The sequence below is a fragment of the Phocoena phocoena genome, chromosome 9 (genome assembly GCF_963924675.1).
Source record: "Phocoena phocoena chromosome 9, mPhoPho1.1, whole genome shotgun sequence".
Lineage (NCBI taxonomy): Eukaryota > Metazoa > Chordata > Mammalia > Artiodactyla > Phocoenidae > Phocoena > Phocoena phocoena.
The window spans coordinates 85,796,941-85,823,892 of record NC_089227.1 but is presented as its reverse complement, the minus strand read 5'-3'; the positions used below and the strand labels follow the sequence as shown (position 1 = coordinate 85,823,892).

The following is a 26,952-nucleotide window of genomic DNA, read 5'->3' as shown; positions in this document are numbered from 1 at the left end:
CATCACTCTAACAGAGATGGTGCCATTGGGCTTTTTTTTTTTTTTTTGCAGTACGCGGGCCTCTCACTGTTGTGGCCTCTCCCGTTGTGGAGCACAGGCTCCGGATGCGCAGGCTCAGCGGCCATGGCTCACGGGCCCAGCCGCTCCGCAGCACGTGGGATCTTCCCGGACCGGGGCACGAACCCGTGTCCCCTGCATCGGCAGGCGGACTCTCAACCACTGCGCCACCAGGGAAGCCCCATTGGGCATTTTTTGATCCTAATCCTTTCATCTTCTTTCACTCTTGTCAACAACAACAACTGTCACCTAAGAAGCACGCACTTCGGGCCAGGAGAAGCCCTGTGCCAGGCACCTTCCAGCCCTTTATGCTTTTAGAGGGAAATAGTTGTGCCCATTGTGAGGGCATGACCTGTGAGGTTATGCCCTGGGAGTCCCCAGGGGCTTTGCTGTCCTCCTGTAGAGCTGGTATTGCCGGGTGATGTCCTGGGATTTCTGTGTGTGGGAACTTACATGGGTTAAACTGGACTTCTGAGGGCTTTGGAATTGTGCTTTCCTAGAAATAGGACGGGCTTTGCAATGATACAAAGCTGGGTTTCGACCCCAGCTCTGCCACTTACGAGCCATTTGTTCTTGCAGAGCTAGTTTCCTCACCTGAAAAGCAGGTCAGACACTCCTGACCCCAGCGAACAGTTGTCTGAGGAGTGAGGTAATGGGTGTGCCAGCATTTGCCTTGGGGCCCGGGGTCCCCCGAACGATGCACAGGTGCTGATGCTTCTCCTCGCTTCCAGCCCCTCTTCCTGCCACTCAGGAAAGAGTTCTTGAGTCTCCCCTCCATGTCAGGTGTGGGTCTAGCACTGTGGACACACTAGCAGGCAAGGCAGTGCCCCCCCTACCCCCATGGAGCTCACAGGCCTCAGCTCCAAACTCAGTTCTTTAGGCAAAGGCTAAATCGACAGGAGCGCGGAGGCTCCTCCCTGGGAGCGGGGGCTGAGCTCTTTTCCTTTAAGTTTCTTCCCTCAGCACTGCATTTTAATCTTAACCTCCCAGGGGCACCCTGACGAGGTCCTGGCTCCCTCTCCAGCCCTATCTCCTCCTGCTTTCCAGACAGACTCTTCCTGGCATGCACCCTGGTTGAAATGCCCTTGCCGTGGCTCCATGGACCCCTGCCCAAGGAGGCCCTTCCTTTCCAGCTCTGCGGGTCCTCTCGAAGTTCATGGCTCAGCCCAAGTGCCATCGCCTCTCCAAGGCCTCCCACAGCCTTCTCCTTGCTCCCTAGCCCGGGGTTAGAGGTCAGCTGTCCTCACCCGAGCTCCCGAAGTCCGTCATGTAACGTTTCACTGTCTGAGTAATTGGGTTCTGGTGGTGTCTGCCCCCCTGACTCTGGGTTTTTCAAGGGCCTGGTCCAGCCTCGGCCATCCTTGGATCCATGGTGTCTTGTTCATTTGGAATGTGCCCTAAGCCTACGTTTGCCATGTGGGGGAAGAGATGAAGGCCCTCTGCTCACAAGACTGCTGTCGGTCCGTGGGTGTGCCAGTTTCCCTCCTCTGATGTCTTCTTGAGAATGTTTGTGGTTTTCATTGGGAATGAAAACGTCAATGTCATTGTTAGCTGACAATGTCAAGTGTTTGTTTTGCTTTCCTTCTTCTTTCTTCTCTTGGTTTCCATCTAACTTTGTACTCTCTCTGCTTGTGGGAGGGGCAGATAGGTTTCTTTGACTCAGCCATCTACCTCTTCCCATCACCTTGTTTCTGAGTTGTTTGGGAGGGGGAAATGAGAGAAATTCCACGAGCCGAGATGTCTCCGAATAAGATGTAGGCCATTCCTGCCCAGATTTCTCCCAAACTGGAAGAAATATGAAGCCATCCTCTGGAAACACACGCAGAAAAGCATCTTGAATAGAAGTGAATGAAACCATTAGGATGGAAAGCTATTTTGTTCCACGGGGAGTTATTTATTTATTTATTTACTTACTTGACCACTTTTCTTAAAGCATTTGTTCTCTGCCTTTAATGAAAACCTCTCAGAGGAGGCCTCACCCTGGGCAGCGGCCAAGACCTGCCTCATTAAAATGATGTCGGGGGACTTCCCTGGCGGTCCAGTGGTTAAGACTTCGCCTTCCGATGCGGGGGGTGCGGGTTTGATCCCTGGTCGGGGAACTAAGATCCCACATGCCTCACAGCCAAAAAACCAAAACATAAAAAAACCAAGAGCAATATTGTAATAAATTCAATAAAGACTTTAAAAAAAAATGAGAAAAACGAAATGGGGCTTCCCTGGTGGCGCAGTGGTTGAGAGTCCGCCTGCTGATGCAGGGGACACGGGTTCGTGCCCCGGTCCGGGAAGATCCCACATGCCGCGGAGCGGCTGGGCCCCTGAGCCATGGCTGCTGAGCCTGCGCGTCCGGAGCCTGTGCTCCACAACGGGAGAGGCCACAACAGTGAGAGGCCTGCATACTGGAAAACAAAACAAGACAAAACAAACAAAAAAAAAACAAAACAAAAAAACCCAAAATGACATTGGGGCTCAGACCTGGGCAGTGCGCCCAGAGGACCTGGTGGCAGCCTCAGAGTAAAGGGATCCGGGATGTGGGTTGTTAATCTGGCCTCATGCACCGTCCAGCAGGGGGGAGGTGCAAAGGAGAAGCTTCCCCTGCAGTAGGTGCAGACCCAGAGGGCCAGGGCTGTAATGGACAGCCCCCCAAAAAGGGTTGTTTGAACTAGTCTTCTGTGCGTAAACAGTCACTGGTGGATGTCCCCGTCTGTGCCTGGCTGGAGTAAACTGAGATGTTTTAGCAGGACAGCATGAGAGTCTGCCATGGACTTGGACAGTCCTGGTCCTGGTTTCAGTTGGCCTCTAGGGCTTTTAGCTGTGCAAACTGGATTACTCCCCTCAGCTGTAAGGTGGGAGTGTCAGTAGTACGTATATCACGAGGCTGCTAGTCGGGGTCCCAGCAGGAAACATTGTACATACAAATCAGGTCATTTGCACAAAGGTTAATAGAGGGGGTCTTGACACGTGCCTCCTTAGAGGCAGGGCAGTGTTTGGGGGCGAGAACATTGAGGCCCGTTCCCTCCCCTAGGACCAAAGGGAGGCAGGCAGGAGGTGGTTCACAGGACCTGCAGCCCCCCTCCGCTCCTCCTAGCCTCTCCCTGTCCCACTGGGCTTCGGCTGATTCTCCCCACTGGCTGCACCTAACCAGGCCCAAGGGCAAGGAGCCTGCAGAGGTATAGTCCATACAGGTCAGCCTCCTGGGCATGGAGAAGGGTAGAGAGTAGATCTGGAGGGGCAGATGGAAGCTGCCCTGCAATGAAGCGTTTGTTAAGATGAAATGAGGGTCTCTGGGAGGTGCTGGACAGTGGCTGATGCAAAGTCAGCCATTCTGTGGGCAATGGCTATTTATCATCATCATCATCATCACCATCACCGTTATCATTGTTGTTACTGTTGCTGGTATTATTACTAGTACTATTACTGAAGTGCCCTCCTGCTGCCCTCCCTCTTGGGCACTCATACCCACACACTGGGGACTGGCTCCCTTGGCCCCAGCGTCCCCCATTGCAGGTCTGTTTCAGCGTGTGCAGGATGCTTGAGGGCCCAGCCAGACAAGCTGTGGGGTGAAACTAAGCCTCTGCCTTTGTCAAGCAGCATCACGTCTTTCCTTTCCCCCCGTAGGGAGCCTGCACCCCTCCCTCGACACTGCTGTGCCGAGTGTGACTGTGACCCGAGGGCGCATCTCTGAAATGAGAGCCATGCCTTGGAATTGGACCTGCCTGCTCTCCCACCTCCTAATGGTGGGGATGGGCTCCTCCACTCTACTCCCCCAGCAGCCACCCCTGCTGCCCCAGAAGCGGTCTTTTGTCACGTTCCGCGGGGAGCCCGCTGAGAGCTTCAACCACCTGGTGGTGGATGAGAGGACAGGGCACATTTATGTGGGGGCCGTCAATCGGATCTACAAGCTCTCCAGCGACTTGAAGGTCCTGGTGACCCACCAGACTGGGCCGGACGAGGACAACCCCAAGTGCTACCCTCCCCGCATTGTCCAGACATGCAACGAGCCCCTGACCACCACCAACAATGTTAACAAGATGCTCCTGATAGACTATAAGGAGAACAGGCTGATTGCTTGCGGGAGCCTGTACCAAGGCATCTGCAAGCTCCTCAGGCTGGAGGACCTCTTCAAGCTGGGGGAGCCTTTTCACAAGAAGGAGCACTACCTGTCGGGGGTCAATGAGAGTGGCTCTGTCTTTGGGGTGATCGTCTCCTACAACAACCTGGATGACAAGCTCTTCATTGCCACGGCTGTGGACGGGAAGCCAGAGTATTTCCCCACCATCTCCAGCCGGAAACTGACCAAGAACTCAGAGGCGGATGGCATGTTCGCATATGTCTTCCACGATGAGTTTGTGGCCTCGATGATCAAGATTCCTTCGGATACTTTCACCGTCATCCCCGACTTTGATATCTACTACGTCTATGGCTTCAGCAGCGGCAACTTTGTCTACTTTTTGACGCTTCAGCCTGAGATGGTGTCTCCCCCTGGCTCCACCACTAAGGAGCAGGTTTATACGTCCAAGCTCGTGAGGCTTTGTAAGGAGGACACAGCCTTCAACTCCTACGTGGAGGTCCCCATTGGCTGTGAGCATGGCGGGGTGGAGTACCGCCTGCTGCAGGCCGCCTACCTGTCCAAAGCTGGGGCCGTGCTCGCCCGGACCCTCGGGGTTCGCCCAGAGGACGACCTCCTCTTCACCGTCTTCTCCAAAGGCCAGAAGCGGAAAATGAAATCCCTGGACGAGTCGGCCCTGTGCATCTTCGTCCTGAAGCAGATCAATGACCGCATTAAGGAACGGCTGCAGTCCTGCTATCGAGGCGAGGGCACGCTGGACCTGGCCTGGCTCAAGGTGAAGGACATTCCCTGCAGCAGCGCGGTGAGTCCGGGGAGGGCCTGTGGGCCGGGGTGGCATGGTGTCGAGACCTAGGCTGTGGCCTCCGTGGGGTGTGAATCATCTGTCCCATTTTGTAGATGAGACAAGTATATCCCACCTCCGGGTCTCACTGGACTCGGATTATCACCAGCTCAAGCATGCTGTGACCATGTCACTGAGCTTATAAGAGTCAGAGCTGGAGCTAAATGTAGATTTCCTGTCGGCACTTTTCTCTATTCTGGTTGGCTCACTGGCTGTAAGAGGAGAGGCTGGAATAGGCAGAACTGTGTGCCATAGATGCCACGTGCACCAGCCGTTCTTGAAGGCTGCGCTGTCGTATGCGGTGACTAGAGAGGTGTACCCACCTTCTTACCGACCATGCTGCAAGTCACTGTCCTGGGAGCTTAGAATAAAAACAATGGGTGGTGGAGGCAGAGCTTAGAGTACAACCAGTACTGGGAGTGGCGAGGCAGTCATTTTACATTTGGGGTAGATGTAGAACTTCAGGAGAGGTATGTTTTTAGCCCCTTGCCTATCTTTAGGAAATGGGAAAATAAGATCAGAAGAAGTAGGGTGAGAGTCCAGTGAACATAGAGGGGAAAACGTATTTATTAAGTATCTTCTGTGTGCACAGTCTCATGGAAGAAACGTGTCCAGAGCAGCCATGGAGCAGTGCTGGGTGACAGAGGGCTGAAGGAAACCAGGGGGCGGGGAGAATGAAGGGTTGGTTTAGGAGGCCTGCCCAGGGCCCGTGAGCCCTGAGGGACAGACCGGACCTCAGAACTGCTGGGCAGCCACCAGTGCCACGGGAGACACAGCCTCCTGCCTCTCCCAACATAACTCACTTGTGACCCAATGTGAAAAGCACCTGCCTTTCTGTGGCTTGACTTCTGTTCATCTTCATTGTTGTTTTTTTCTCAACCATTCTTAACGTGACTTGGAAGGTTCAGCTCTTGGCATCTTCTATGCCCTGTGTCACTTTCCTTTCCCTTTTTCTTTTTTATTGTCCAGTTGAAAAATTATGAACCTAGTTGGAGAAAATCTATCCTGTAGTCTTAATGTAGGGAGAAGAAAGGACAGTTCAGTCATCAGGTAGAAGTATGCACGTGCATGGATGTGATTCTTGACTCCTAGTCAAACTTTGGTGGAATTCCATATTAGGAAAATGTACTTGGATTGATTTAAGAAGTGCAAGTTTCTTTTCATGCCAAGCAGACCTCAGAGGGCACTGGCACCCACACCTCCAGCACGCGGTGAGGCCATTCCTCCGGTCAGTGGGATTTGGGGGAGGGGAGAGGGAGGAGAAAGAAGGAACTCACTTGTGCCCCAAGGTTTCTCTTTGGTGCCCTAGCATTTAGGCTCAGGCTGTTTTCTAGTGATGAGTTTTCCAGTTACCTGGTCTGATACTAAAAGATGCCATTTCTTCTTGGGGGTTCTGGAAAGCCAGGAGACCCCTAGTGTCGCAAAGGAAATGGGAGAGACACCAGGCGCCAAAGAAGGAAGCAACATGTTGACCATCATTTCCAGGCCAGAGAATTGAGGGGAGTCCCCTGTATCTGCTGAGCCCTAGCAGGTGACATATCTTTTGGAGACTTTGGTTTGGGCAGTAGGTGATCCACTCAGGAGAGTCTGTGAGACTAGTTTATGAACTTGGGGGTCATGCACTGCTCCCACATGAAGGCAGTGAATGACAGGCCAGGTGCTGTGCTTTGTGTATGTATATTACACGCTCAGACGTAGGTCCCTGGGGAGATGCCCTAAGAGTGTTGACATGGGGAAGGTGCCCAGAGATCCCTTGGTCTTTACCTTCATTCTGAGGCCCAACAACTTGAATGAGTTAGTTGCCCCAGGTCATAGAATTTGTGAGTGAATAGCGGAGACCGCATTTGAAGAGAACCACCACCCCCCTTGCCTCTCACCACCACGCTTGCACACATGCGCACACATACACACTCCTACACACATGCATGGCCACGTACACAAGAAATACCCTCACAAGCACTCACATATACACCTGTGTTAGAAAATAGCAAGTTCATGCTGTGTGCTTACTAAACAGCTCGTTCTTTTGAGATCAGAGGGGTTGGCTATTTTTGCTGCAGAAAACTTGCTCCAATCCTGTCTTTTCGGGCAATGCTTTTGGGAGTAAAATCAGCTGCGGAGATCAGCCTGGCTGCCCATGGGCAAGCATTTGCTCCCTGCCACAGTACAAAAAGCAAAGTTCATCACGGGAGTCTGCAGAGCTGCAGGTCCTAACATCCGCCTGGCGGCCTTGGAGAGAACAGAGGGAAGGCAGCTTTGCAAGACAGGCTAATGCCAGGACTGGGAGTAATGGAGCCAGATAACAAGCTTTTGATTTTTCTTTGGGCTTTAATTAGCCTTTTCAAGTTCGAGGCAAGTTCAGGGCTGAGAGCAGAAAGGAGGAGGCCAGAAACTCCGCACAGGGCTGGGGCTGTCTCCCCAGCCAGTCTAAAAGGCCACACCAGCTTTTAATGCACAGGATCAGTTTCCTTTGATTCAGCCCACACTCGAGTTAGTTTGCTCTGGGGCTTGGCTACGGTTCTTTTGGCCTCAGCTCAGACCACGCAGGCCAGGCTCCTGGGTGTCCCCGTTGAGGAGCCCTCACAGGCACAGTGTTTGCAAACCCAGCTTTTCCTGCACTCATTCATTCACAAGACCGTTGGTTTCCTTTCCTTCTTGCCTTCTTACCTTGAGGCAGGGAGGGATGAGATGAATTCTAGAGTTCTTTTCTGCCTCTGAGTCCAGGATTCCCTTGAGGCCTGGGAAGGGGAACCGATTGTCAGACGGCCTCTGTCCTGCGGCGTTTCAGCTGCAGGAAAGTGGGGGAGGGGAGCATGAGGCCCAGGAGGCTGACTTTAGGACTTGTTTTCTGTAGGGTTGGGTGTCCCTTGTGGGTTTTGTCATAGTTACAACTCAAAGAGCTTGAAAAGTGGTTCCTTTTAAAACTGAGATATAATTGACATGTAACACTATATTAGTTTCAGGGGTATGGCATAATGGTTCAATATTTGTATATATTGCAAAATGATCACCAGAAGAGCCTATAGTTAACATCCATCACCATACATAGTAACACATTCTTTTTCTTATGATCGGAACTTTCGAGATCTACTCCCTTAGCAACTTTCAAATATACAATACAGTACTATCAACTATGTCACCATGCTGTACATTACATCTCCAGGACTTATTTTGTATCCGGTATTTTGTACCTTTTGCCCAGTGACTCATTTTTATTGTGCTCCTGTTGTCCTAGTTCCCTAAGCTAGAATGCTTGTTCCATGGTACTCTTCAGGCCTTTCTGGTCTCTTCATTTCCTGGGATTCACATTCCTTCCCCTGAACTCATGCCTCCAGGACTCAGAGCAGGTAGTAGTATGAGCCCTGAGGCTCCACCCCCTCACCAGGTCCCAGCTGTGTTTGGCTGTGTTCAGGGAAAATGGGGTCGGAGCCTGCCATGCATGGGGCGTTGGTGGAGCCACGTGGTGGCCCACAGCCTGGTGACCCGCTGCAGGGAGAAGCTTTAGGCTGGGAACCTGGAGCCTCGATCTGCAGGCCCCCGGGGAGCAACCTGTTGTCTTTATTCCAGGAGAACCAGAGAGGCTGGCTGAGCCCCTATCACAGATAAGGGCCAGTCGGCCAGGAGTGTCTTCCTCTTGGGACTGTGTCCCTGTGAACATCAGCACATGTTGCAAACGAAAACCCTGGAGTGGGCGTTGGGTGTAGAGGCTGGGGAAGCAGCCCAGGTGTTTGCTGGTGCTTGGGGGAGGGGGGGATGGAAGCAACTTCTAGTTTTGCCTTCTGGGCCTCTGCCGTTGCGGAGCACAGGCTCCGGACACGCAGGCTCAGCGGCCGTGGCTCACGGGCCCAGCCGCTCCGCGGCATGTGGGATCTTCCCGGACCAGGGCACGAACCCGTGTTCCCTGCATCTGCAGGCGGACTCTCAACCACTGCGCCACCAGGGAAGCCCTACCATTCTTTCTTGTGTTCTGTTTTTCCCAGCTTGGATGGAAAGAGGTATCCAAGAACAAATGGGCTGGCGTCTGAAAATTACTCTAAGGACCTCAGGAGGGCCTGTGCAGAAGGAGGGTCCTAGAGGGATCAGCCAGGGCTCCTCCAAGTGTGTCTTAGGACTTGGGAGACTGTAGATCAACCTAAGGCCTTTTGCTGGTGAGCATCCAGGGGCGGGCTTAAGGATAATGATGTAATTTCTTTGTTTCTGCTGCTCAACCCTGAGATGGTCTCTATCTTTGGTGCCTTGGAAGGCTGCTATCCGGGGTCCCCAAACCCTCTGTCTGCAGAGCAGTGACAATTGAGACAAGGAGCTCACAGCCTGAGGCTCTTGTCATGTGCCACAGCCCTAAGCAGGCCAGGGCGACAGCTCTCAGCCCCTTTCTGGGAGCCCCAACACTCCTGACCTGCAGTGGGACTGCTGGGCTGGAGGCTGTGCTGTTGAGGCCCAAGGCTCTCGTGTTCTATGCGGGCCGAGATGCCCGGTGTCCTGGAGGCCCCCGGGCATGGCTATCTATATCTCCTCACCCTTTCTTCAGCCTTTGGGGTCACCTCACAGGACACTAGCCCTTCTGCCTCCAAATGAGTTAACGAATGGATGAAACTCTCATTAGGCCCTTGGCAATGTACCCTCTCCTGGTTGGTGCCAAGAATCATGACATGACATCAGTTTCCAGGAGCCTAGGAGTCCAGGAGAGAGACGCATCCAGGCGGGTCATTACAGCCTGTGTGACGGGAACGAGGGCTGTGACCATGAGAGTGACTGTCACTCATGCCACTTAAGTCTTCCCTAAGTTTGGAGCCAGTTGGATTGGATGTAGGAGTCCTACAATGGATGTAGGAGTCAGGCAGCATCAGCTTCAGTGCTGAGAAGCCTGGATGAGCAAAACTCAGCTGCTTAATCGCCCCCTCAAGACTCGACCTTGGAACTTAGAAGATGTCGGTCCGTGGGACGGAGACTGTCACCGGAGTGACCGCCTCACACCTGTCCAGCCTCAGTAGCGGGGGCAGAGGGTGGTGGCCTCCGAGCCGCCCCACAGTCCCCCTGGGGAGCCCGTGTGGTGCCTGACAGTTGACAAAGGGCTTCATTGCCTCCTCTTCTCTCAGCAGTTCTCAGGATAATAGGAAAGGCAGACATCCTGTCCAGTTGAGGAGATGGAGAAGCGGAAAAGTCAAGTATTTCACTGAAGGTCATGTAGTTGGGGGACTCGCGCCTTCTCTGCATCCTAATTCTCAGCCAGGTGCTCTTCCCGCTGGTGATTCTGCATGACGCAGCGGTGCCACCTGGGCTGGGATGACTCACGGCGCAGGGCCGTCTGGCATTGCAGGGCGTTTGCCTTGCTGGGCCGTGCAGCACTAAGTACCAGTGGCACTGGGCTCTGCAGTCACCGCGGGAACTAGGAAACCCCTCACATTTCCAGAAGCCCCTGACGGAGAGCCATTGCCAGGCCAGGGGCCTGCCTGCGTTCAGGGTTTACTCACCGGCCCTGCTCAGTCTCGCAGGGTTCACAGAGGCACCCGGGACCGAGCTTTTTGTCGGGGAGTGGGAAAGGAGAACCCCGTTTGTGTGTGCTGTTGCCGTGACTCATATCCATTGCTCTCCGGCAGGGCAGTCCTGGGAGGAGACAGGGTCACCCCCTGGACGCGGGCTGGCCTCCCAGCCCAGCCTGGATGGTCACGCCGTTCGGTCTGGCGCCTGGGATCCTGAAACTCCACCAGAGTGCGTATCCGGAATGGCCAGGCAGCCACCCCAGGCTCCGGGTGCCGGTTTCTGCCCGTCTGCTCGGGCTGTTTTCTTTTCCTGTCAGCAGGAAGTGCAGCTCTGACTGGATGGGTATGTCCTGTTGTTTGTGGCGCGAGGCAGGCCTTTCTCTTTCTGCTCAGCGGCAGTCCTCTCTCGGACCAGGAACTTCTGCTCCTGTCTCCCCCATCCCTCCTTCCTCAACTCCAGTTCACTTCACACACAACGCGCGCGCGCGCGCACACACACACACACACACACACACACACACACACACACACGGCGGCCATTAAACATGCACCGCATACACCACACTCAAGTCCCAGTGACAGCACACATCACAAATCTCCTTCCACATCAGCCCAAGCCCTCACCCCTCACAGCCCATTGACCCCGTACTCCAGACTTGTGTTTTAGCGGTGGGTTGGGAGGTGCTGCCATATCACAGACCCTATCTTTATTCAAGTTTTCCCCCCTCCCCTTGAGATGGCTCCTGTTCCAGGTATTCAGGTGAAAAGGACACCCACCTCTTTCCCTTTGGCCAGCAGAATTTGCGATTAAAGTTGCACCTCAGCCAAGTACACGTGGTGCTTTGGGGTCCAGGATGGTGGCTGAGCCCTGGGGGATATGCTGGGCCTGATGAGAGGAAGGGGCTTGAGGCTGGCCTCCTAGGCTGGGCATGACCTCCCAGGACACCACCCTGGAGCCCATTGGGCCAGCAGGGAGGGTGACGAGACCCAGGAATCACATCTGCAGACCGTTAACACAGACAGCTGCCACGACCTCAGGGCAGGGTTTACTGAGCAGCGGTTAGGAGGTGAGGCCGGCAATGCCGTGTCCTAACACCGAGAGAACGACTTCATGAAGCCCTGCACAGAGGCGTGCACCCCTATACACACACCCACGTGCGCACACGCATCCTCTCCGCTCTGGATATATGAATCACTTTCTCATGGTGTCTGTTCCCCGTCATTTCTGTCTGTCTGTCGCTCTCTCTGCTGTGTTTCACTCTCTCACTTACACTCACACTCTGTGCACAGTCATCCCTGAGGCTCCCTCTTTCTGTGATTTATCCTCCCTCACACCTCCACACTACACACAGCAGCTAATACAGCGAGATTTCTCTCCCGTGTACACACACGCTCACGCAAACACACACACACCCCGCCCCCGCCCCCCCCCCCCCCCACCCCGCCCCAGATGGTGTGCGACAGCCCAGCCCAGATTGGCAGCCAGGCCTCTCATTCAGTCAGCACACAGACTGGCCTGACTTATCCATCCAGATCTTCATTTCTGGGCCTTTCCTTCAATTCCCGTCATCCTCACAGGGTGGCGTCTTGGCTGGGATGCTGGCCTGGGAGCTTGGGCCTCTGGGTCTCAGCCAGGTCCAGCTCGTGAGAGATCACTGAGCTGGTGAGCGGTTTCCTTTTTGCTTTAAATTATACATTTCACCTTCTAGAAGGAGGTGATAAAACAATATCCCTTTAATAAAGTCTGCTGAGACTCCTAGGGAAAGAGAAATACAGAGACATTAATAAATGATGATGGTCACAGAGCACCTTATATTTGTAGAACACTGAAACATCTCATAGCATCATCAGTGTAGTCTCCTTTGGTTACAGTAACCACCTGATGAGACAGAAAGAGACTTAATAATATTGCTGTGATTTCATACTGATATTTTTTCTCCACCAATACCTGCTTTTGAGAGATTTGGGCTGTACCTAACCCAGATGTTATGTTCAGAATCCCAGGCCTGGAGCGTGCCCCATCCGCCTTCCCTCCCATCCAGCACGTGTTATGAATGCTAAGTTAAGGCCTTTGAAGGAGAGGATACATTTCCAGCCAGATCCTCCCTGCTGTCACCTTCATGTGCCCCTTAGTTTTTGTAAGACAGAAGGGAATGACTACACGTTGGCACACGGAGCTTGCTTCATTTCATTAACAAAGTTAGTGGAGAGCAGGAAAAAAGACAACTCACGGAGTTCTCCATTCGGCCTCTCAATTTACATTTTTTTCCTGGTGGATTGGGCCCCGCATGCTGTCCATGTGTTTGAAACGGGATCAGCGGGGGAGAAGAAAGCCCACATCTTTTCCCAGTCTCGGTGTCATTACTGTGTCTCTGTCAGCGTTCCAAAATATAATGGGATTTGTTCAGCTGATTTATCCTGCGTGCAGGCAACATTATCCAGACCCATACTTGGGCCTGAGGAGCAAAGAGGGGAAGATGCACAGCAACGAGAGTGGGGCTAATAAAATTTATTCCCGCTAACAAGGGAATGACCTACCCCATAATTCAGCCTGACCATTGGGACCACTGTTTCCTAGTGCCCGCTAGAAAACACACAGACTTAATCATTGTGGTGTGCCCTGCTCCAATTACAGTCCTGGTGGCAGCTGAGTTTGTCTGCAGTAGACAGGGAGAGAAGTGGGAACGTGGGATTGATGGGCTGGGTGGGATTTCTTTGCCCTTGACAGGCAGCCACTGGGGACCTCTGAAGCTTAAGGTACAAAAGGAAAGGGACAGCACCCGAGTGGGTTTTGCTTGGAACCATTCCAAGGCCTTCCTTGGTCTTTTCCAGGGGCCCAGCTTTGGCTTCTGGACTAGTCCCATCACGGAGGTCACCTGCAGAACTGGGCTAGTGGATTTTCATTCCTATTTCTTTTGCTTGGCCTGCCTGTATCTCCAGTCATGGTGTCGTGGCCCTCAGTCCTTACCAGAGGGAGGAACGCAGGGCTTTCAGCAGCTGAGCTAATGAGGAGCAGGTCAGGGGTTCAATCCCTGGGATCCTGACTTGGAGCTGCTCTGTGCCCGCTATGCTCAGCATCTCCTAGGAGCGGTGCATTGCTACGGCTCGCTACTGGTTACACTCTGGACTGCAGAGAGGGTGCTGGGCTTAATGCCCGTCTCTTGGGAAAACAGCTCAAATTAGTGGCATTAGTTTCCTATTAGAAGGATAGGTTGTTATCATGATGATTGAGTGACCACGTAGATGACCTGTATTTTGGTACCCACCCTTTTGAGTTGCTTAGAAACAGGGCACGTGGCTCTTAGAAATCTTGGTGCGATTTGTCGGGTTCTTTCTCCAACCCCAAGACAATTTTCATGAAGCCCCTTCAATAACATGTTGGTCTAACTGGTTACTGTGGCTGTGGTTTGCTGGCTTCCCCTCTCTGTCTCTGCACATTCATTCCCCCTACAATCTCACTGAAAAAGACACAATAGAGAACCGTTCTGAGATAATGCATTAGTGATTAAGTGGAGGAGGCCTCCTTCCCGCTCCTTTCCTGACGTCTGGGCTCACAGCCGAGGTGTAGGGCCGACCTTCACCTCTGTCGGGGCTTCTCCATCTTTGAAGAGAGTTCAACCACCTGGGGTCAGCACGGGCCATGGGCAGAGCTTCGGGGAGGGTTAGAAATCATAAGAGCGGGAGGAAAGTTTATGCAGAACAGTGAAGCAGTCAGAGGGTGGTACCGTCCAAGTTTTGGGATCTCTTTCTCTGTTACAGAAACGAGCACTCAGGCACGTGGGACTATTTTATGGAGTAACAGGCTTTCTGATGAGAGTAACCTTAAGCCAACCAGGGCCTCCCCACGGGGTTCCTCCCTCCCTGAGGGCTCTCTCTGCTTCCCTCCTGCCCTGCCGTCAGACGGCACACAGAGTCATACACAGTGAGCATCAGACCCTGGTGCGTTGATGAACACCTTGGGGTCAGTGGTTCTATTTGACATCTGGCCCCAATAAGTGGGAGATCATTATCTTCCTGTACCGCAGAGATTTACATCTGGGGTCTGTATGTAGACATGAGCTACTACACTTACCTGATCAATATCTCCCTTTATAAAGAAATCCCACATGTGAAATTCACTGCGGAGGTCTGCTCTGGTCAGCTCCTGGTGTGTGTGTGTGTGTGTGTGTGTGTGTGTGTGTGTGTGTGTGTAAGTGTAATTAATTAGTGGGAAGATGTTTGGGACATGAATCTAAGGACTGCTGAGCATGAATCTAAAGACGTTTTCTTTTCCACGTCAGTAGGCACCTCATGGGCTTCCACCTTCTTTTTCACCTAACTTGTATTTCTTTTCTAAACTTCAGCTCTCACTTTCCTTTGGGATAGGTCAGCCCAGGAAAGGAGGAATCCCACTCTGATGACTAGCCAAGGGCCTCCTCGGGATGGGAGAGGTAGTTCCTCCCAGAGATCACAGAAGGGTGGAGGGCTTATCCTGGACAGAAGAAAAGGAAGCAAGCACTGTCCCAGAGCAGCCTCTCATCCTGACAGTAGGTTCCCTGATCATGGAATTGGTTCCTTTGGGGCCACCCTCTAGCAACTTGGAGGAAGCCTCCATGTAATGCCAGTTTTTCCATCTAGTCTGGGAATGTGATAGGTCATGAGGGGTCATTTCACTCTCTAAGCCTCAATTTTTCTCTTCTGTAAAATGGGGCTGTTGAATTCTAAGATCTTAAGTCATTTTCCTCTGAAATAGCACAATGTGTGAAAGCTTGGCCATGCACTGTCCTGGACAGAGAACCCAGAATGGAGCCCCAGTGTCCCTTCTTCCTCAAAACCCTGCTGCTCCCCTCTGCAGTTGTGGCCCCGCCCTCTGTCCCCACAGCGCCAGGTGCATAACTGAAGCTGGGCATACATGGCCTCGTCTAGTCATGGACCCGGTCTGTCTCCCCCACTGAGAAAGGGGCAGAAACAGAGATGTTTTCATCTTTATACTGTTGGGTCCTCACCTGGTGCTTGGTACCTAGTAGGTCCTTCTAAACATTCTTAAGCGAAGTACTAAATGAAGAACAGTAAGTAGCGTTGTCTTCATTTAGTGCTTCAGTTTCCCCTGATGGAAACAGGGAGTTCCAGTAGCCTAAGAGACCAAAAGTTTGATGGAAAAAGGCCCAACTGAAGGCCCCAGAGTGGGTGAGCTCGGAAGGTCTCTGATGCCTTCTCCCCCCGTAATGGTCTGGCTTCCCAGCTTTGGGGGTAGGCGCAGGGGTGCTCAGGACTCCTCTGCATGAGGCTGGATGCTACTTTTGCCTTCAGGGAGGGCTGGAGAGCCGGTTTGTTCCGAGATGGAAGGACTCCTCTCTCTTCAGGAACTGCCCATGAGCAATGGGAGGACCAGGTCTGACTTTGTAGTTTCCATCCTGGGCTCAGAGGCTGCAGCTGCCGGCCCAGAGCAGTCAGCGGCTGCAACCCCTGTGGGAGGAGTCGGCTGCATTTGTCCATCCCTGCAGGCTCATCTGGTTAGCCTCCTTTGGATCAGTTTGGGATATTTGCAAACAGTGGATGCCGTGGGTGAGAGGGGCAGCCTGTGGCTATGGAAGAGACCGGGTCCCAGAGCTGAGCTAATTGGCCCACAGGGGGACGGACCTGGTGACCTTTACCTCATTAGCGCTGCTTTTGGCCCACTGAGCTCTGGCCAAGTTCTGATCTTTCCATAATAAGGACTCAATGTGGGGTTTCTACAAAGGTGGGGCAATGAAGGGCAGGGCTAAAACAGCTCCACCTGGCAAGGCGGGTGCATCAGGAACCAGGCTGGGGGCCATGCTAGATCGGAGGAGGAGTGATCTCAGAATCAGGTTCCTGCCCCACCTCATCACCCAAGGCCTACAGGATGGGTTGGCACAGGTGTCAGGTTGATGGTGGGGCACAGGGTCGGAGGGTGATGCCCTCATTGTCTCCCAGGTCTGCCCCCTTCTTCAGCCCTTCTCAGAGGGTCTCCACAGAGATCACCAGACACTGCGGGGGCCCTCGGGTGGCTGCTTTGCAGCTCTGCCCTGGAGCCTGTGGAGACTGCGGAGGAAGGATGCTGGCAGCATTTAAAATCCCCTTTCCGTGGAGATGATAGAGCTTTTCAGAGTGCCAGTCTCTCTGCAGAGTGGGAGCAATTTCCCTGTAATTGGTAAAGTAACCGTAACTGCTCTGTCATTTGAATGTAGCGACACGTAATTGCATGGTAACCTTTGCCGCGAGGGAAGCACGGTGAGCTGTGAGATCGTAATCCGGGGTGTCAGCTCTGGCTCCCCACGCCACCTCCACCATGGCTGCTCGGCTTGGGGGGCTGCCGTGGGCTCCTCCCCCCAGATCCAGTGGGTCCTGCTCCAGTGGTTACGCTTGTCACGTGCCGTTCTCTCCTGGGCCGGTCTGTGGCACCCTCAGCAAGAAAGGGACGCCTGTGGTGATCTAGGAGGGTGCTTCTTACTAAAGCGCTGGGAAGGGGTTAAGGTACAGATCTCTGAGCCCCACATCCAGAGTTTCTGATCCAGTAGATCTGGGGCGGGGCCCGAGAATTCGCATTTCTGATGAGTAGCGCAACTCTTCTGGATCTTAAGACTATTTCTGTGCTCCTTCATTCAGCCTCATTGGCCTGATAGATCTCTAGGAAGTACCACCTTTGCTATTTCATCTTGGTAACAGTAGCCCCTTTAATCTTGATCACACCTCTACGAGGTGGCTATCATGAATTTCCCCCAAGACGCTAAGACTCACAAAAGTTATCTGAATTGTCTAAGGATGGGACCAACAGTAATAAGAGCTAACACTCTCTTAGCACTTACTAAGTGCCGGACATTGTTCTACATGTGTTAGTCATTTGATCCTCGCCACAGCACCGGGAAGTATGTGCTATTATTATTATCCCTGTGCTACCCATGATAAACTGGGGCACAGGGAAGTTAAATACCTTGCCCAAGGTCACACAGCATTAAATGGTGGAACTGGAATTCCAACCTAGGCATTCTGACTCTAGTTCCACAGTGCTAGCCACTGTGGGACTCAAGCCTTTATTTAGTCATCGGTCCATCCATCCATCCATCCATCCATTATCCATTTAACGTGTATGTCTTAACCTACTGCGAACCAGGAACCAAGCTAAGGATACAGACATGGGTAAAACATAGTCCCATCCTTGAGCTCATGGTCCCTGGAATCCAGTGGATCACCAATCTTAATTTATAAGCCAGGTACCCCATGAGGACATTTATGGAAAGCAGATTTGGTATCTTCCTGATGGGGCAGAAGGGACCCCAGGGGGTGTGGCCCTGTCTAAGGCCCTTGAGGTCTATTCACAGGGTTGCCTACTACATATATTCCCATGCAGCAGACCCTAATTTCTTCCCTTGGTAAGAATGAAGCTGCTGTCTAATGAGTAAGCACTGTAGCAGTGGCCATAGCTCATCCGTGGGTATTTGTGGAGTGGCAGGGGAGAGGTGCAATCTGGGCCTGCGGGCCTGGTGGGCCCCTGCTTACAGCGGAGCCCAGTCCCTTCCTGGCTCCTCTGGCTGCCGCTCTAATCTTGCCGTTAAGGGGCCCAGGGGAGGGCTCGGCCAGGGCCAGACTCCCCCGTTGCCCAGGGTGCTCAGGAATCTGCACCAGCCCTCACCCGTGGAAGGCTTTCGCCCATTAGCCTTCCCTTCCAGGGGCCCGGCATCTGCTCCCTACACCCCAGCCCCCGAGGTCTGCGGGCCCTGCGGGACTCTCCCTCCTCTCTCCTCTGCTCCCAGTGTGGTTATTACTCTGTGGCTTCAGCTCAGACTCAGCGGGTGGTGTCCTTAGAGAGCTGTGCTCTGGCCGGGGTGGGGCGTGCAAGGGCCACTCCCTGCCGCCATCCTACTTCTGTTCTGGGCAGGATTTCCATTAAAAAAATTAACATGAAATCCCACCTTACCTTAATGAAGGGCTCTCCAGTTCAGCCGGTGTCTTCACACCTGATATCTCACCTAGGCCTCGGGATGGGCCCGTCTTGCTATTTTACCGTCAAGGAAGGTGAGGCCCAGAGGACAGGAGCAGCTTGTGCCAAGATGTGCGGCTGGGAAGCAGCTCAGCTGCCTGTGAACGCGAGACCTGTGCTTTCCCCGACTTCAATGTTAAAACTCCCTCCCCTATCACCCCCGCTTTGAGGAAACGAGGAGTAAGCCCCTTCCCACCCCACGCCATAGCCAGGGGGCCTCAGCACCCACACAGACCCGGGCTGCTCCTGGTCAAAGGCCTCCATCACCCCTTCATCACCTGGGGCCCCGCTCAGAGGGAGAAATCGAGGCACAGATGAGCCTGGGCGAGAAGCCATCGTCCCTGGAATCTCGGCCCCACGTTAGGAGCCCCAGTTGTCCCCTTTGCCTCATCTGAGCCTGATGACAATACCACGAGGTGGGCAATGCGGGGTGTACCTGTCAGGTACAGGTGAGGAACCCGAGACCTGCCTCCTGATGGGGCCTCGCAGGGAGCTGTCATGAGCTGAAACCAGCAGAGTCCTAGCTGCCAGGCCACCAGGCTGAGCTGTCCTCACTTCCTAACGATGAAAACATTCCTTACTTGGCCCCTTGACATGCAACATGCCGCAGTGGCAGAGACTTGCAAGTCCCTGACTTTCTGCCTCTGAGCAAGCAGGGATTTAATGTGGCAACTGGCTGAATGCACACTCTCTTTTTGTACGTAGTTGGTTTTTATCTCGTGTTCTGCCCAGTGAAGAAGAATGGTATTTGGAAACTGACCACTCAGAAATGTAGTTTCGGGGAGCTGAGCGGCCTGAGCCTTATCAGGTCAATGAGGTGTGTATTTGTGCCTCGCTCCCTGCCTCAGTATCCCCTTGTGCGGAGCAAACAATCATTCGGTCTCACCTACTTGGAAAATGGGTTGTAATGGGTGAGGTCCTTTTGCTAATGGCAGAAGTCCCAGCAGCACAGTTTAGGGCCCAGAAAGTCCAGGATGAGGACTCCTTCTGAACCAGAGGCGGGAACATGCAAGGCCATGAAGATTCCTCAGCTGCCGTCTGAATGCTTGGCAGGTCACGGCAGTTACGTCCAGCAGGGAGAAAACACTGTCTGCCCTTGATCTGGATTTTTGCTTCCTCTCTTCTGTCCATCTCTTTCTCTCTCCACTCTGTCTCCCCCTACCCCCATTTCCTCATTTTAAGAAAGAACCGTAAAGATCAGACTAGACCTTGAAAGATTCCTCCCACCTTTGACTCCTATAGTTGTTTTTGAAGGGGTGGGGTGCATTTGGTCCGGGTTGTGGGGCCAGACCCTGCAATAGAAGCCAGAGGCAGTGCCAGCCGTGGCACAGTCGTCTGCCCTGCACATGGCCTGCCGAGCCCGCCCATGCTCCCTCCCGCCCTGCCCTGGCTGCTCCCACCACGATAAGAGGGAGGGTGTCAGTGCTCAGCACATTGTCTTCCCTGAGATGGACAGCACTGCTGGGAGAGAGCTGAGGGAACCCCCGCATCCCTGGAAAGCGCAGAGTTGGCCGGTTTCACGCGGCTCCACTGGCAAGAGCCTGCCTGCTGGTTGTCCAGATGCCTCTTCCTTTGGCTGGATTGAAGCCTTTAAAAAATGACACCTTGTATTTTATTTCACTCCTTTCTCTGCGAAGTCCTAAGGCGTTTACAGGCATGAGCTCTATAGGCTTTATGGAAGCTCATCAAAAGGCAGAGGTTGTTTCCTTCATCTTTACAGAGTGGAAAATAAAAGCACAGGGAGATGGAGTGAGTCTTCTAAGAGCACACAGTTCTTCTGAGAAAAAAGGGGAAACCCAGTGCAGGATCCTAGCACCTCGGGGAGATCTGTGCCCACCCAAAGCTGCTCAGTGGAGGGCTCTGGAAGCCCCTCCCCAGCCATTGTCAAGGTCTCCTACACTCCCCAGTAAGACTCCCTAGCTGTGACCCTCTGCTTACATGGGGGTCCGGGAGCCTGGAATAAAACAAGGAGAATTTCAGCTAAAACACTGGGGGGTGGGGGTGGGCAGGGAAATGGGCCAGAGGTTTTTCTTGTTTCTTCCCTGACTGCTGAAATTGTCCCAGAGTCAGAAGCAAGAGTTGGGTCAGTGTGTCCCACAGGGTACCTGGGAAAACAGTCTCTTTAAGGGATGCTAAGTGGTGTTCCGGTCAAAAAAGTGGTTTAGGGAATAAAATGCTGAGAGAACTTTAAACACATTTCTTCCTAAAAAGACTTTACAGACCCTTCTTGTAACAATTAGGAATGTCTTACATGGTGTTAGAATGCACTGCGTTTCACTACGTTTCCCAAAGTTATTTGCCCAAAGAGCCCGTTTATGGTAGAATATCTTGTGGGACTGGGGTTCCGGTGGAAGACACTTTGGGAAATGCTGGTGAAGGTATGACAAGGTCAGGCTGCCTGCCCTCCTTCGCCATGTTCTAAAAGAAGCAGAGAGCCTGAAATGGGACACAGTGAGGCACCTGTGGCCTGCTGAGTTCATCCACAAACCTTCCACTCCTCCTTTCCCCAACCGATTGACTGTACGTGTCTCTGCCGTGGTGTTGTCGCACGTGTGTTAACATTTCTAGTTCTCTGTTCCACACGTTCAAGTCCTCGTCTGTGTGTCTGCTCAACAGTAAGTGTGTGGATATGGAGACCTCGCCCCTCTCACTCCCCAGCAAGGCTGTCTGGAGCCCATGCTCATGGGTGCTGGCCCAGTGCTTTCCCAAGGGGTGGTGGTGATGGGCCATCTAAACTACCAGGATGGTGCCTGGAGGGGTTGGAGGAGGGGCAGAGAGACCACGGCGCATGGTGTAAAGAGACTCCAGGGATCTGTGACTTTTTGCCATGGTCCTGCAACCTACTTAGATGACTGTTGGCAGGTTACCTAGTTTCTCTGGAGCTGAGTTTCTCATGTAATAAAGGAGGGATTTATAACAGGTGATCCATCTGTAAGGATTCTTCTAGCTCCAGAGTTCTCTGACTCAGTACCTCCACCCATTGCCCTGGTGCTCGCTTCTAATTTTTCTCCTCCTTCATTTTCAGCTCCTAACCATTGATGACAACTTCTGTGGCCTGGATATGAATGCCCCCCTGGGCGTGTCTGAGATGGTGCGTGGCATCCCCGTCTTCACGGAGGACAGGGACCGCATGACTTCTGTCATTGCATACGTCTACAAGAATCATTCTCTGGCCTTCGTGGGCACCAAGAGTGGCAAGCTGAAGAAGGTAGGACAAGGTGTAGTCATTTTGGTTCTTGTGGAGGCAGCCTGTCCCAGCAGGATGGATGTTTTCTTGCATTCTTTTACTACCTTGGGCCTGGTTGGCAGTGATACAGGTTTGAGCTAATGGCTGTGTTGCTGTTGAGGTCATCAATGCTACTCTTGTCCTTCACATGCAGGGTTGTTGTGGGACTCACAGCGGGTGAGTGTGTGGACCCATCTCTTGCGTGGGGCTGGTGTGCTTCTGAGAGGTGCGCGTCTCCAGGTTGCTAGGCCGTTCTAAATATGGTGTATTCTGTCCAACTTGGGCAATAGCTTTATGAGGCCTGGGTGGTTGTGGAGGATGGACAGGGGCAAGGCATATGCCCGTTCCTCCTGCTTCAGCCCTTCTGGCGGGTGCATCCATCTGGACTCCATTCAGGGAAACCGACAGAGGAAAGTGTAACACCTGCTGGAGTTGCCGTTAGGGCTAAGAGCCAAGTCGTGGGACGGGGAGACCCTGGATGTTTTGGGGGCGCAGAACTGCCCTAGGGGGAGTAGAACCGCGTGATCTGGGGACGTGAGTTTTCCTCCCCGTTCTCCAGAAGCTTGCTGGCTTCAGGGGCACTGGGTGGCCTTGGCCCGTCCGCCGTGTTGGGGGCCCCTATCTATCTAGAACTATTTTCTCGCCCACCTCTGCTTGGGTTCTCGTCTCAGTGAGTTGGTGCTGGCCCCATAGGGTGCCCTCCTTGCTTGGATTAAAAGCCTTTCTAAGACTCCAGGCAGTAGGTCCTGTTTTCTGTTGGCTGAGAATCATACTTGAGTCTTTTCCCTGGGAAATATTGATGACTCCATGTGGAGATCCTGCTTGTTTTAATTAGACTTCCCTTGGAATTAACTGGACATTGTGTGATTCAGATGGATCAAGTGGCGCTGCCTGACCTGAGACTGAATTTTGATGGCTGCCTTTCTCTTTGCTGTATTTGTGGGTGTTAGCTGGATGGTCAAGGGGAAATGCTCTCTGCAAATCTAGGGACTGTGCCTGTTCTCCCATCCTACTGTGTGACAGCCCATTTCAGCACTTGTTGTTTTTTTCTTTAGAGTGTACGTCTCTGTGGAACAGGCAGTGGGGCTGGATGGGGAGAGGTGGGGAGCAGGGGGCGTGGGGGTTGGGAATGTGCGTGGAACAGTTACATGCATAGCAGCTGGAAGAAGAAACATATGTTGGGGAAACACCGTGGCATGCTGCAAGGGTGATGCAGGCAACACGCCACGTGTCTGGGATTGCCCACCTCATCGTCGTGTGCTGCCTTCTGTGTCAAGTTAACAAATAATTTAACCATCATCCGTATAGCTTTAAGAATTACATTTTATGGTCTGCCTTCTGTGAAGAATGTATTAAACACAATTGAATGTTTTCTTGCCGCCTTGATCTTCTCGTGTAGATTATTACTCACATGTTGAACGGGTTCGCGGACGCCCGAGGAAGATGCTGGGAGGTGTAGGTGTGTTGTGTTTGATCGCTGTAGCCTTCCCGGCTCTTCTTCTAGCGTACCGTGTCACTCAGCACTTCCAAATGCTGCCAGGAAGTACTGGTCCACATCAGCGCCTTTCTTCCTCCCTCAGTCTGTGGCTTCCAGCTTTCAGTGAGCTAGGAAATCAGATAACCAAGCTTGCTGAAATTGTGTCTGATAAGCCTCAGTATAAATCAAGGAGGGAAGTCCACGGGCTGTAGAGCAGGGACCGCGGGGACGTTTCCGTTAGCTGCTCAGATGACTTCATTCTTCACCAAGAGTCAAGGAATTTGATTTGCTGGTAAAGCGAAGTCTGAATACCGAAAGCCTTCCCGCATGCAGTTCACACAGTGAAATGTGTTGACCTGCTTTGCTTGCCCCGATGGGTGAATAAGTCCTGTTGAGGATAAATACGTAAGCAAGGAAATTTGGGGTGCTTTAGCTCTTGTCTCTACGGAGCCCAATCTCAGTGCAAGGGAGAGGTGACTTCCTGCAGTGTGCTGAAACATGCCCACCCCCTAAACTTCCTACCAGGTGCCAGAGGATCCTTCACTTTCTGGCCAGACCAAGTAGACCCTGTAGAAGGTTTTTTTTGTTTTGTTTTTCTGCTATTGTCAGAGCTGGTTGGTATATGGTGTCAGTGAAATAAACTTTGAAAATTCAGTGCACATAACAGAATAGAAAGTTGTTTTCTCTTGGCGGCAGGGGGGAAGATGTTTCTTGGCCATGGCTGCATCGTAAACCCAAGATGGTCGACTTGCAAATGTGTGCTCTTGGTCGGAGGGTGGGCAGAGGCTCATGGGGGTTGGCTCCCTCTCCCCTGTGGAAGCCGGCCTCCTGATGGGAGGTGAGAGTGCAGCCCATCTCCATGAGTGTGGGCTGAGGACACCTCCTGGAGCTTGGGCCAGGTGCACACAGACATCCCTCGTGGGGCAGGCTGTGGGCAAAGCCTTGCCTTGAAGTGTCCCCAGAGGTCAGCCAGGCCAGCAATGACAGGCAACACCTGACCGGGAGCCTTGGGACTTTATAAACCGTGGGCCGGCCTTTGTCATCTTTTACTTCGCGGGGGTGGGAGGGCTTATATAAGAACAGTTCTGTTTCAGCCACCTGGGACATTACATTTAATTTCCAGAACTATAGTGGGACTGTTGAAGCATAAACATTTGAGAGGTAAGACCAGAGGGTCACGTGCGGGGGGCAATGAGCCAGTGGCCCTCCTGGGGAAAGCCAGGCCATCAGGGCAGCCAAACTTTCTGCTCCACGAGCTCTGAGTGGGAGCCTTTTTAATAGTTTAGCTGAAGCTCAGCTACCCTCCTGCAGACTCAGCACAGCTGGCCCAGGGGGACAGTCTGAGCTGGTAAAGGAAAGCCGGGCCGCCGAGTCTGTTGTTTGAAATAATAAAAAGCGAAACTGGCCAGTTTATTTATTTTTTCTAAACAATAGAATTTCCCAGCACCCTTGCTCGCTGAGCACCACTCCCCTTTCCTTGTAATAACTCTGCCTTGCTTTTCCAAGAGGTTATCAGGACCCCATTCACCTTTTGGGCAGAGGCCCAGCCATGAAAAGCTCTGGGACTGCAGGAGGACTTAGCAGGAAGTTTTGTGAGCTACTGAAACCAGGGGGCGAGAATAATGGAAATCACACTGTCGCCATAATTACAGAGCTGGTTTCTCTGAGCCCTGTAATAATCTCCCGTGTGTATCAAGGGCCTCACGGAAGTTCTCTGCAATATGACAAGGGACTCAAGGTGGGAAGGCTGGGTGGGAGGGGGTTGGGAGGTTTGCTAAGAGTAAGGGAGTTTGCTGTGAGTTTCAGGGGTCCAGGAGCTAGACTGTAGCTATCCATGGGCTGCCTTCAAAATTACTGCCTTTTCATTTTGTTTGAAAGGTGTGGGTCCCCATCATTTGCGACCTCGTCTCTGATGACCATAATCTCACTCCTTTAGTGCACACATCACATGAGGCAGGGGGAAAGGAGGTGAGGAAAGTACCAATTTGGACATCTTATTTTTTCTGATGTGTGTGTGCCGCAGCTGGCACTGGCATCCTTTTCCACGAGCTGTTAAGAAATGTGGCACATAAATGCTCCAGTCATCAGGAGGTGCCTAGGAAGTTAGGAATAAGTCACAGACTATTGCAATTTCAACTATAGGGAAAACTCTTAAGGCAAACACCATCCTGATTTGCTTTAAGATGTCCGTTTAAATCTGGAAAACTTTGAACCGGCTTGGGGTAACGAGGTCAGTGTTGCCTCAGAAGGACGAGACCTCTTTGCTTGAATATTCCAGCCAGAAGTCCACCCTGCTTTCTCTGTCTCTGTTACATTTTTACACTAAGTGATCATGTTTTATGGCTGCTGTTCGGCAGTGAATTACTGCCTGACATTAGGGGGAGAGTAATGTTCATTGTGAACCAAAACACCATAACTTCTACTTGAGGTGTGCTTGCTCCTTTCATTTTGTGATTGCATCTTTCCTGGGTGTTTTGTTAGGTTGAACTGCTCACACGAAGGGGCAGAACACTTGATGGATGTTGGTTAAGCGGAACCCTGGCTGGCCCTGCTACTGGCTTGTCGTAGGATAGGCGTGTGTGCACATGTGAGCACACACATGGGCAAACCACGCCATACCAGCCCCTCTGGGTAGGAATTGGGTGTGTGTCAGCATGGAGGGTCAACAGCAGTAGATAACACAAAGTCATTCTTCTTGGGAATTGTCATGCAGATTAATTCAGTCTTCCTAATTTTTTTCTCTTGAGCCTCTTTGAATTATTTTTACATTTTGTTTGATTTTATTTTATTTAAATATAGAGGATTTACAGTGTTGTGTTAGCTTCAGGTGTACAGCAAAGCGATTCAGTTATACATATCTATCTATCTTTTCTTTTTTCAGATTCTTTTCCCTTACAGATTATTACAAAACATTGAGCGTAGTTCCCTGTGCTATGCCAGTAAGTAGCTCCTTATTGGTTATCTATTTTATATATAGAAGTATGTATACGCTAATCTCAAACTCTTAATTTATTCCTCCCCCGCCTTTCCCCTTTGGTAATAATAAGTTGTCTATGTCTGTGGGTCTATTTCTGTTTTGTATATAAGTTCGTTTGTATCCTATTTTTAAAAGATTCCACACATAAGTGATACATATGATATTTGTCTTTCTCTGTCTGAGCCTATTTGAAATGGATCTGCTCATGTTCTGTAGGCCCTCCCTGACTATGGGTCCAGAAAGGCAACCAGCCAGAGGTGGAGGGAGACCCACCTGAAGCTGTGTCGTTCTGAACATAAGTTCTCAGGAATGGGTGCTGTGTATATGTGTTTCTGTAATGCTTGAGTCACAGAGCAATACCAGATCAGAGATGCGTGGCCCCTGCCCTGCAACTTCCTCAGTGTATCTGAGAATTCTCCTGAACATTCACCTGGAAATTTAAATCAACTTTAACTAAAAAGAAATTCATGACCCGGAAGGCTCTCCAGATGGCTGGAGGCATCACAAAATCCAATAGAGATACAGCTGGAACTCCAGCTTGCCCAGGGCCCCTGCCATCAGAGCAGAGGCCGAGTGTACCTGGTGTAGGGTTTGGTCAGTTTGCTCTGACATGTTAGGAGTTTCTCAAACCAGAGCTGCTGGCCAGTTTGCATGTGTTTAGATACCCAAGCAGAAGAGAAATATGGAAGAATCAATGCTGGACAATTTCCATTATGGGAGGAGTCCATCAAAGCTTCTTTTTCTTTTCTTTCTTTTTTTTTGATTATTTTCATCGTGTTCTGTTTTTGCATTTCCCACCCCTGGTTTTGCAAGTAGTAAGCCTGTATAGATCTTAACCTGTGAGTTAAGT

At 52.0% G+C, this 26,952-nt stretch overlaps 1 protein-coding gene across 4 annotated transcripts in view; it reads left to right on the top strand.

The window, feature by feature from the left end:
- The first annotated feature begins 3,740 nt into the window (after nt 1–3,740).
- PLXNA4 (plexin A4) overlaps nt 3,741–26,952 on the top strand; it is a 371,857-nt gene continuing 348,645 nt past the window's right edge. For all 4 annotated transcript variants that reach the window (XM_065884184.1, XM_065884185.1, XM_065884181.1 and 1 more), the window contains exons 1-2: nt 3,741–4,925; nt 21,448–21,630. In XM_065884184.1, the coding sequence (XP_065740256.1) occupies nt 3,741–4,925; nt 21,448–21,630 (1,368 nt within the window). The remainder of the gene's footprint in view (nt 4,926–21,447; nt 21,631–26,952) is intronic.